This window comes from Cataglyphis hispanica, chromosome 4, assembly GCF_021464435.1.
Source record: "Cataglyphis hispanica isolate Lineage 1 chromosome 4, ULB_Chis1_1.0, whole genome shotgun sequence".
Classification (NCBI taxonomy): domain Eukaryota; kingdom Metazoa; phylum Arthropoda; class Insecta; order Hymenoptera; family Formicidae; genus Cataglyphis; species Cataglyphis hispanica.
In genome coordinates this window covers 7817592-7830028 of record NC_065957.1, presented here as the reverse complement: position 1 = coordinate 7830028, position 12437 = coordinate 7817592, and the positions used below count along the sequence as shown (strand labels likewise).

The 12437-nt window shown below is 33.8% G+C and overlaps 1 protein-coding gene across 2 annotated transcripts; it reads right to left on the bottom strand.

The window, feature by feature from the left end:
• Window positions 1-5635: 5635 nt before the first annotated feature.
• LOC126849243 (pro-resilin-like) lies at window positions 5636-11945 on the bottom strand. 2 transcript variants are annotated; one of them, XM_050590914.1, is made up of 4 exons: window positions 11807-11945; window positions 8723-8899; window positions 6027-6345; window positions 5636-5913 (listed from the first exon to the last, which is right to left on the bottom strand). In XM_050590914.1, the coding sequence occupies exons 1-4, from the start codon at window positions 11825-11827 to the stop codon at window positions 5738-5740; spliced, it is 693 nt and encodes a 230-aa protein (XP_050446871.1). In that variant the 5' UTR covers window positions 11828-11945; the 3' UTR covers window positions 5636-5737. The 2 variants fall into 2 exon arrangements, with proteins under 2 accessions (XP_050446871.1, XP_050446872.1); XM_050590915.1 differs by having other exon boundaries at window positions 5636-5910.
• Window positions 11946-12437: the final 492 nt, after the last annotated feature.

Here is a 12437-nt window from a genome sequence, read left to right as displayed (position 1 = left end):
TTAGATCAGAGTTTTCGCATCGTGCAATAAAGTTTGCACAATATTTCGCGCTTAACGTCAATCGAGAGTGTTACGTATATGTATCTTCGCGATTAATTGCTCTTGATGTCTTTGCTCTGCTTTAATGAAGCAAGTAATGCGAGATACACTTCTCTCGTCCGACAACGTAACATCTTCGGTTCCGCATCAGTTTATCGTGGCATCCTCAATTTTGCGTTTTTTATATGTAACAATATATTTACAAATTATTACGAGTACATTAGGCTTTAAAAATTGAGCAAAGAATCGGTGAATAATAAAAAAAAAATTGAATCTTTTTATTGGCAAGACAAGATATTATTTATAATAAAATCGAGTATATATTTATTTATTTATTAAGATTTTATCTTAATTAAAAAATTATTGTTTTTGTCTTCTTGACGAAAACAAATATATTTCTATTAATTTTCCTTCCTTTGTTTGAATAATATCAACACTTATGAAAGAGGAGGTTAATATTAGTTAAAATATCATTATGTCGTTTTTTTTTTAATGACGCAGTGCTCGCTCAACAACTCACTGTATATGAGAAAGATGATTTCAATGAGCACGCTATCGTACGCGTTGCAGTATAGAATCTAAAGAAGATGATTAACGAATGTTATTACTATCATTAGCATCGTACTTATAAAAATATTGCGGTACGGTCATTTTTTTTAAATACACTTTTCCTTGCATGCAATACACGCGTTGCCGCAATTATCATATCTGTTATCGATCTTACGTGTTAGTGATAATCAAAATATTTTTGTATTTTTGTATATTTTACTTAAATTTTTTTATATATAATTATTTCTCCATTTTCTTAGTTTTTTAAAGAATTAAATAATTATTCGATAGAAAGGTAAACTTTTTTTAACGAGTAAACATCTTTTTATTCATATTCTCTGCTTTAATAATATGTCAATTAATAATAGATATATTTTTTATTTTTTATGATTTAAAAGATTATTATTTATTTTTGTAGATACTTAAAATGAAATATAATTCTTTTGAATAGCTTTCAAATCTAAATCATTTTGATGTTAAACTGGATTATCTAAAAAAAGAAAGAATAATTTAACAATTAGCAATATTATTTATTTTATCTGTATTTTATCTGTCATATATATTTATATGACATGCGTGCGTGTATATGATTGATCAACTGTCTAAATGCATATACGAACTTCGAGCACCTTTTTCGATGGCCTCGTAATTGCAATGGTGATACCAGGTCATTTCGCGGCCATATTACCATAAAACAAATATACATGCGGCCGACAGTAATTTCGTCGAAATTACGAATCTCATTGGCGTGATAGGCCGAGTATTCGTCAAAAAGAGACATGCCGTTACCTTCTACCTCACGCTTTAACGTTATTATTTCGCGCTTTTCTATGTTATGCAAGATTTATTATACAATAAGAAGAGAATCTCTAGAACGCATTTACATTGCGGTCTAACAATAAGCCGCATTAATAAATTATATGAATTTATATGATTAAGATAAATTTGCCGATTCGAAAATTGCTTGATTTTTCGTGATCTTCTTCTCAGGATTATATCAACATTTGTGTTACATAATAGTAATATATTTTTAAGAATCTAGATTAAGCTTTGCCTTTTCTCTGATCGATGTTTTTGTCGCGAAAAAAAATATATGCTTTTTTTCGGAATAACGCTAGAGACTTAAACTTTGGCACGCGTCGTAAAGTTAATTCCGACACATCGATCATCACATTAATCAGCTGTTTCGCAAACACTGTCCGGATTCCGGCATATGCGTGGGCCATCTCTCCATTCATCACGCTCATGTACCTCAGCCTACTTGTGCGCATTACTTCGTTAACGACTTTACGCATACAAGCACGCTCGAGTAGTAAAGAGAGTTTCTGTAATCTCGTCAAAATCTAAAACACCGTCTAAGACACAAGTTTTACGCAAACACTCGATTTTCTCTATTAGCGAAATATATCGGCGAATTCTTTGTTATAAACGTATCATTTATACAGGCGTATAATAGAAGAGATTCAGATTCGATTCCTTTGCGAATCGCAAAGAGCGAATCTAGTTTCACAATTCAATTTTTCGATAAACGGCGCAATCGGGAAGATGCTTAATTAATCTCAGCTTAATTGCCACTAATTATTACGCTCGACGTCGAGCGCGGCATCGACAGATAGAATCGCGGTGCAGATAGGTGGCCGCCGTAACTCCTGCGAGTGAAGGCTTGGATGCGCGGTTTGCTCTGTAATCGGGGATAAATGGCGTTACGCAATATTCCATGCGATGCGGAAGGCTCTTCGTATGTTACACGTGCATCAGTAGATACGCGTATATATGTGTGTGTGCCGTGTGTGGCTATTCTTCTTGCCTCTTGAGCGCAAAATCCGATCTAGCCCCCAGCTACATCATCTCTCGAAAAGAGAAGATTCCATATGCGAAGTAAGTCAGGGATGAATCGACGTCTAGACACCTGATGTAAAAGTAAGTGTCAGAGAGTAGTTTAATTGACTCGATGCCTGACTCTATTTTCGAGTCCACTGGACTCACATCCGTTTCTAAAGATATGTTTACATAAGGCATCCTAGATCTCTATCGAGTGATTCTCTCTGACAGTTTTCGCGATAATCTTTTCTTATCGAGGGCTTCGAGGCAACGATTGGTCCTTGAATAGTAATATATTAAAAAATAAAAATAAAGATTAATTTTTTAAATTGAATTTAAAAGACAATTCAGTTTTTTTCACTTAATTGAGATAAATAATAAATAATCTTTTATTAAAGAAAAATTTTTAATCTTTTAAAAAATGTTTTAAAAATATATTAAAAATAATATTTTTGAACATGTGTATTGTATATATATATATATATATATATATATATATATATATATATATTGTATATATTGTATATATATATAAACAAAACATGTTAGATTTTTGTTAACATATAATATCTTAAATATATGTCAAATCTTATGAAAGATACAAGAGATTACAAAAGATTGCAAGATTCTACATTCTTTTTTTTCGATTTTAAAAAGATTTTAAAAGACAGGCCGTACTGATGGATTACTTCCTTCATTATGTACAACTCTCGATGCTCTTACGAGTCAATTAGAAGAGAACTTTTTGCGCGGAGAAATATATTATTGGAGCAATAATGCGCGGGCATGAGATCAGACATTCCTTAACGAAATGTTTCTTAATCGATTCGGAGATTCGCGAGTCGCATAGGCGAAAATGCACTTTCTCCGATGAACACACGGTCGGAGCATCCCGGGCTTGTTTGTTTGCCGACAACTCGTAAGCTCTTCTCGTGAACTCCTTTCACGCGTGCACGATCGTTCCAAATATCTCACCTACCTACTCGATTCGATTCGTATATTCAACATTTTTAAATGGCCCGGACCAGCGGCAAGGACACTCGCGATCACCTTCACCTTTACTTCCGTTATGTCACCCTTTTATCCGAATGACATGATCATGTCATAGAGTATAATGAGTCTACAACATTAACAAACGGACAACTCACTTTGCAAAAAAATGTTTCGCAAGATCTTTAGTAGGCGATCAAGTGTCAAATTTGCCATGCATATTTCTTTCAAGTATCTTATTAAAATCTAATAGTATAAATATTTTTATACATTTTTTTTTATTTTAATTATATTATACGGAGTATCTTATTACCATCGGATGTTTTTTAATAGCAAAATCTTTAGCCTCCTAAATCTAGAGACGACTTTTTTAACGGAAATGTGAAAAAAAACAATAATTTTTAAGTTAACAATGAAGGGTTTTTTAAATTAAACTATGGAATCAAAAAATCGACAAAATTACATTGAGTAAAAGATGGAATTTATTTTAAGAAAATTTTAATACAAGGTTTAATTGCAAAGATGATATGATGGAAAAATTGGAAACTTATAAAAAGTGAATCTCTCTCGACAATTTTCGCTAAAAATTGGTTGATTAAAAATCCAAGTTGACCAAAGAACTTTATTTAAAGAATATCTAATAGTTTTTGGAACATTCTGTATGTATATGTACCTATAGATATTTTATTATACAGGGAACACATCGACGGTTATTATTCTCCTATTATGATTGGTTTAAACAAAATAAATTTTTTTTACTGGAATAATCAACAAGCAAGACAAACATTAAAAATTAGCTAAGGCCATAATATCATAAATAAAGAATATTTCTAAAAAATTCTATCATCGATAACCAAAAAACTTTTTTGTACATTTGAAACTTGTTATTTTAAAACTTATAGAACGTACTACAATCATTTTGATTTTATTTGAAAGATAATTTAATTTTCTACAATTTTTGTTTCGGTATTTTTTATTAAGAAACGCTTACTTTCCCTGATATTTGTAAAAATAAAATAACTGTGATTTCAGAGGTTTTGCTAACTTTTTAAGAAAGCATTTTTCGATCTATTTATAGGATATTTTTATTCAGAATTAAATTTCCTATAAAATCTCAAAGTCTGGGACGGAACGTTTGGGCTCACTCTGTATATGTTTCTTCTATTCTTCTCTTAATAATCTTATTTTATAATTTTTTATTTTGAGATATTGTTTTATATATACAATATTTATTTATGACAAGCGATGAAAAATTATCTGATGATAATTAACATTATTGTAATACAATATTATAATTTCTAATTTTACACTTCCACGATGTTATTAATGTCGCGCTATGACGATATTTATATATCATGATGATGGCATATAGGTACTTTTATATATGTGATGACATGTGCTCGCGATTTAATGAAATTTAGAGTATACAATTTAGTATGTTACACATTGGAGAAAGTTTATCTCTGCAGACGTGTACGTAAACTTTTTGATGACATAATAGAAAACAGCGGCATCGTCTGATGATGTTCTTACAAGTAACCTAAGCGCTGAACTTGACATAATAAGAAAAAGAAAACAACACATATATCTTTTTTTTAATTCTTCAAATATTACTCTTGTTTTATATAGAAAAATTCTTTAAAAAAAAAACTAAAAATAAAATTTGATTAACAATTAAATAAGTATTTCATCACATTTTATATTTTTAGAAAATGTATTATTTTTGATAAAAGTATACAAGTTTCTTTCAAAAAACAGGACATGATCTGTGCGAGAGAGAAACAAAAATTCGAGTACATATAGCTGTTTGAAAGAATTTTGTCTCATATCTTTTATACGAGAGAAATAGGAAACAAATATGACACGAATTGAATATCTATTCTCCGAGATTATCTACGATATACACATGACGAATATGATACATGAATTGCACGAGAATTGAATAATCAAAATGCTTCCCCATTAACCGTATAATTATAATGGAAATGTAATATATCATTAGTTTAATGTTGCAATGTTGTTTTGATCACGTATGTATATATATGACATCATGATTTTTTATCGTAAGCAGATAATTAACTCGCCAAAAATTAATAAAAGTGGAACAAAAACATTAAAAATTGATGCGAGAAATATTTAATACGAAAACGTAGTTTTCTCTCTTTCTCTTATTAAACATAACATAAGTAACTATTTCTATAAATTTAAAGGTCTAATGTATTGTATACACAGTAAAGAAATTTTTAAGAAAAAGTGTCTTTATTAAAAAAAAAAAAAAGATTACACTCTCAAGCGCAAAATCGGTAATCCTATGATAATACTGTCTTATACATATATTCTAATGAAAAGCAGGACCGTAAGTGGGCGACGGTATCCCCGAATAAGTATTCCTCGCACCGAAATTGTTATAGCTATCTATAGAATTGGAGCCGGCTTGATAGTTGTAGTTGTTGGCACTATTTGCGTACTGTCCACCGTTTGATTGGTAATTGTAACCACCCTGGGTGCTACCTGCTGAAAAAAAAAAACCTTTAAATAATTCAACAATTCGAATAAAAATTATACACGATATAACAAAAATAAAAAATTTTTCAAAAATAAAAAAACAGATTCTGCGCGCTATGTACCTCCGGCGTATCCGCCGCTTCCACCGCTACCCAGCTGATTTCCTCCTGGATAGCCGAAACCCTGACCGGCGTTGTACCCGCTTCCACCGCTGCCCTGCGTATTGTACTGATCCGGATAGCTCGCGGTACCCTCGTATCTCACGTCCGCGTGGAAACCGGTTCTCCAATCGGCGGTGTAAGTGACAATTTGCGTCCTACCGTCCGGTAATTGTACTCTGTACTCGCCGCGAACGGTCTCGCCATCGCTTGTCTCGCGTCTGCCGAAGTCGTTCCCGGTAGCGTCGTCCTTCACGGAATAGCCGAACTCGTAGCTCTTGGGCTGAAGCAAGATGGAATGGACGAGGGAATGAATCGCCTTTTCCTCTCTCCAGCGTGTAGGGAGACGATGGAAAACGGGTGAGGGTGGGAAAGGGAGAATGAAAAAAAAATGTATATATAGAACATTCCCACCTTGATAAAAGCGAGATAAACATGAAAAGGTAACGAACGAACGTATTAATAATGCGACGCAACCTCTCGTCAAGCGAGAGACGGCACTCTTTCCCTCGCCCCGGTAAAGTGGAGCGAACTGATGCTTGAGAAGAGAGGCCGCGATTTAATCTGGCTCACGGCGTACACCATCATCGCCGCTCTACCATCACCTTCGCAGCAACTCGCTCGCTCGCTTGTTCGCCGACGGGCAGATTCGCGAGTGCGCATCTCGCCGAGCGTTCAGATTCCCCGAGACGATTAGCTAACCAGCAATAACGATTTACCGTGAATTATGCCCGCGGTCGCGGTTCACCCTATTAATATTGTTACGTCATACCCGTGTGGCACGTTTGCGCCACGCTTCTCTTCTCGCTCGTATATACCGGATTCGAATTTGTAACATCGTCTCTCGAACACTCTCGGGACATTCTCGATGCGTCGCATCCTCCTCTCTCGACATTCATGTAATCGCTCAAACAATGCGCCGCGGTATAGGTAGGATACTAATCGAGAGCAGAGAACATATCCTTTGATCGTGTATTTTTAACCGAGTTGATTGGATTTATGCAAGGCGTCTCTTGCGCAAAAACTCTTTGCTCTTGTGTGGAGATATTACAGGAGGATTCTTTTTTTTAGTTCTGGATGTGTGAATCGTGAGGAGAAATCAATTACGAAGTTAATTATTCCGCGAAATGCATTTTGCTGTTTTTATCTCTGAGGCGTACTTTTTTGCGAATGTAATTCATTAGAATTTTCGTTGTGATAGTTAAGTTACTTTAATAGATGGGTAAACGATACTTAAATATTTTGCATTACATTAAACGAGTTCTTAATTACACGCAAGCGCCATATTCTTATATTAATCTATAATTATTGATTGATCTAATTTGCACATGGTTTTTCAGATTAGTCATCGAAAGGTTCGCTTCCGGTGATGAAACTGCTAAAGATAAACATCAGTGTGAAAGGTGATGCAGCCTTGGTGTCAATAATGACTCGAAGTAAGTGGGTAGCGTAGATTTCTTATGATAATAGCAGTTCTATAGATCGTAATTATTAAAAATTACAAGAGATAAGAGAAAAACACACACGCGTACGCAAAATGTAAAATATATCAAGATTCATTGTCATCGACCCGCAAGAAGCCCGCGAGATCACTCGGCAAGAAGAGTTTGATTCAAGCTCAGGTTTGCACTCCACTTTAGGTAAAGTTTTTGCGTAATGAGGTCGGACAGTTCTTCATCCGAAAAGTTCAATGTTACTTCCAAGACATAATCGAATCTGGATCGAAGGTGTTCAACTCTGACCTCGGGAGTGCCTGGCGTTTTCGCAAGAGCCATCAAATTGATCGGCGATACGTACGTACGTATATTAGGAGCGGGAATCCAGATTTAGAAAGCAACATTGAAATTACCCGAACAAAAGAGCTGTCTGTCTCTTCCGATGACGTAACATACTTTTTCACGTTAGTGCTTCGCATCGCGTAATCGTCAAAATCATCGACAGCGGAATATCACTGGCTATCACGCGAGTCATCATAAATTTCACGAAATCGAGAACTCGAAAGTCATCCCGATCGTGCTCTCTACGTGAGAGATTTTCTAACGAGAAAATACAAGTTCCCTCGATGTGACATGATCGATATTAATAACTTTACATCATTTTACGAATAATTTATTAATCGGAAAAACGTACCCTATTTAATTACGCAACAAGCATCGAGCTTCATTATGATCGTGCAATTTGAAGCCTGATTGCGTCAAAGACGCTGCACCGGCTATTGAAATGTTTAGCAATCATTGAACGAAGATCGAACATGGTAAGATTCAATCTCACGTTATGTCGGATAATATTTTTAATCGAATGTGTGCAATATTTTGTACTTGTGAAAAATTACTATCTTGACATTTTATTGATATATCGACATAATCAGTGTCAAATAAACGAAAAGACTGAATTTGAAGTGATTTTAACAGAATCACAACTCGAACACGATTAGACACATAATTTACATTAAATAATAAAATTGTAAATGAATGTAGCGTTAATGATCGAGACAAAAAGATTCATTCTTATCTCAAAGAAGGTCCGAGAAGGTAAGTGGAAGACTACAAAATTATAATGAAGTTAAAGCGAAGAGTTACTGGGATGAATGGGATACATTGTCTTCTCAATCATGCGTGCGACTTCGCTGAAGGCTGCTTAGAGATATATATTACAAATACCTCATTATCTGCGTAATCTTGATTATCATGCCCATTATAATGGCCTCCGAATCCGTTCCCACCACCTTGTGCCCCATGATGACTTCCACCCGCGTAATTTCCGGGGACGCCGTACTGATTGCTGAGGGGTGGCTCGCACTGCACGATGCTGATGCTCGCCATCAGGGCGAGCAGTACCTTTTCAAATATATTCATTAAATTAATAGATATAATAATAATGTCAATATATATCTAATTAAGCTTGCTATTACTTCAAAATATTATTTAAAATGTAATGAAAGACAAATATTTTTAATAATTCTGTCTAAAAAATAAATATTTGATATTCTGCTCTTAAATTATAATAAATATAACTATAATATAATATAAACAATTAAATTTAATTATAATAAATATTTAATTCAATAATGAAAAAAAATAGACTTTATGTTTTCAATATTTAACACACAAACATAGTCAAAAAGCTGCAGTAAGGTTCTAAAAAGTTTCTCAAGTGATTTGGGAAATATCTTTTTTTTTTTTCAAGATTATCTAACATAAGTGTAATAATTGAGAGTAAGAGTGTGAGAACGAAAAAAAGGATTTTATCGTAACAAGCAGACGTGTAAATGCTACGCGTAACAATAACGTTATGCGTTAAATGTATAACGAAATAATAAACGAGCTCGCGCGAGACAGAGAGCGAGCAGTTAAAAAATGCACAGTCGACGCATGAGTGTAATTAGTCCCTAAAATATTTCCGATGACTTTCCGTGGGATGCTTTTCATGCGTCAGATGAGAACGTCAGATGATCAGAGACGCGCACGTTGCGTAGGCGGGAAATTAGAGTCACGCGCTTCTATCTTTTCTTCCCTCGCCGTTTCTACGCCGTATCGTGAGAAGGTGCACGATATTACATCACCGGCACTTTAAAAACTGACGCAAGACTAAACATAACTGTAAAAGAATCAGCGAGCTCTTAGCCACATAATCATAAGTGACTTTCCTTCGAGAAAACGCGTGCGTTTTTCTTTTTTTAAGATAATTAAGTAGCTGCATTAACACGCTAGTCTAGAAGGAGGATAAACTTTCGTGCGAACGTAAATCGATTTTATGCAATGTCGCGACATTCGCATTGAGCCGATATTTTTATGAAAAAAAGATGTACATTTTTTATTTATATTTATTTGTTCTGTAATTATTATTATTATTATTATTAAATCAAGCAAATTTGTATCAAATATTAATCATTATATATAAAATTTATATATTAAACATTTAAATTTTGATCATACAAAGTTTTTGTTATATGATTTTTATGTATGTATATATATTATATATAATATATATATTTATGATTTTTATATATGTGTGTTATATACATATAATGTATATATAATATTAATATGCATAAAAAAATTAATATGAAATATATGTGATATATATATTTAGAAAAATTTGTGAGCGAAAGAGAAATTTTCGATAAATCTTTAGAATAATTATTATCAATATTATTAAATGAAAACAATTGAATTAATAGCAACTTTTTCCATACTAATTAATTAATCACATTTCTATGCTCTAATGAATATAGAAATGTAATGATTGTGTATATTAGCATAATCACAATGTATCTTAACGCGTATCTTGTACGAATATGTAGATTAAATTTACGGTCTTGGTAATGACAATGTTAGTGTGTTAGTAAATTGTTAACATTTGTTGCATAGTAAAGATGTTATTTACATAATCTTTCTCTTATTTCAGTTATTATCATTTCTTCGTATTATCATTTAGTTTTGATTACTGTTTTACAAAATTTAAGACTACTTGCTGATAAATTAAAAAATTTTAGGTTTTTTCTTTTTCCTTTTCTACTATAATAATTTTTTTTAACATTTAATGTTTGCAATAAAAATTCAATGCAGCGAACATGTTTAACATGTAAAATTTTATATTCAACAATTATCCAAATTTTCTTGAATTTTAACAATTATAGAACAAAATAATATATATAATAAATTAAAAATCTTTTTAATTACATTGCATATTTTATTTTGCTTTTTTTACTTTTATCTTATTGTCATCGCATAAAAACAGTCCAACGTTTTATTAATTAATCAAATGTTAATATTTATAAATATATATACATTCTGTATTAAAACAATTGATTTATTCTTTTTTAATATCAAAAAAAAACAAAAATTGAAAGCAATATCAATATTAATCTTTTTCAAAGCAAAGAAAAAGAGAAAATTGAATGGAATAGAATGAAATATATACAAACACTAAACTCAAACACTATAAATAATTTATTATGTAAATATATTTCTGAAAAAAATGTAAATCTGAATTTTATATGATTAGTAGCTCGATATTTTTTAAATTTCGTTTTTACAATAAACTTTAAAAAATAACTTCAACTCTCACTTCATAAAGCTAGAAGACTTGCAATACTAGATCGAGAATGTGTAAAAAAGAAATGTTAGTATTCATTTATATGATTATATAAATTATATAATTTATATAAATAACATTTAAATAAATAATCAAATAAAATAAATAAAATAAGAAATAAGTTAAAATAAATTTTAAAAAGATTTCGGGGATCTGTATTGTTACAGATCTACTAGGAAAATTCCCATGCACAAGTGAGATAATAAAACATTTACCTTGTCCCAGTTTTCTCACGGTACAAATTGTTTCTCATCTCTCCCAGTTTCAGATTAAGATCTTAAAATTTTGATCCGTCACTAATAAACATGTTAGTTGTTTTGAATTCGAAATTTATATCACTTGAGTACGGATTGTTACGTGCTAGCATTTACAAGTCTCTCAATTTTACGAAACGAAAAATCCGATACAGTTACTCGGCGCTAATTCGATTAATAGTTTAATCAAAAGCTCATAGCGGACTGTTATTTCATTTGATTGGACACAATTGTGATAACCCCCGGAAGTACACCCGCGATTACCCGGCGATCGAAAGAAAGAGAAAGGGAGAGGGAGGAAAAAAGTTGACCTGTTCGTAACGATCGATCGGTCTATCGTAAAAGCACGTATCCGACACTGTCGTTCGCTACCCTCGTCACACGGGGCATTACCTGTCGCACTATCAAATCCATACTCGGAGAACAGTGATCGCGGGGGTGGATGATGACGGCGATGGTGTGACGCGTCAGACAGGTATCGTGTAGAAGAGAGGAAGAAGAGCACCGAAGACTGAATGCTGAAATATGGTGACGTTTCGGCGAGCAAACCGGTGCTTATATAGAGAGAGCTCTTTCTCTTTCTCTCTCTCTTTCTCACTCTCGACTCTCCGTTTCCACGCTGCCGGAGAGGATCCGTTTCCTGTCGCCGCCACCACCACCACCACCGCCGTCGTCATCGTCGTCGTCGTCCTCGTCGGGGAAGCGTGCCGAGGGATTTGCTCGAGCGGCGTAGGCATCGGTATAAGAGACGCCGGCCGTGTGTACTCCAGTTCACATAGGGAAGCCACGCGTGTGGAAAGCCCCCGCGGCTTCATTTTCCATTGTTCTCAGACAGCGTGCGCGATTTCGGGGAGAATGCCGAACCGCGAGAAGAGGCGAGCGAGGACGCGCGCCTCGAGGATAGACGAGACGGAGCGGAATCGAGCAAGCCGCGGAGAAAGCTGATTACTTCATCGCGTGGGACAACCCGCGGCGCGGCGCGCCTCTGCTCGCCTTCTTCGAGCCGACTAATTAGGCAATTGAG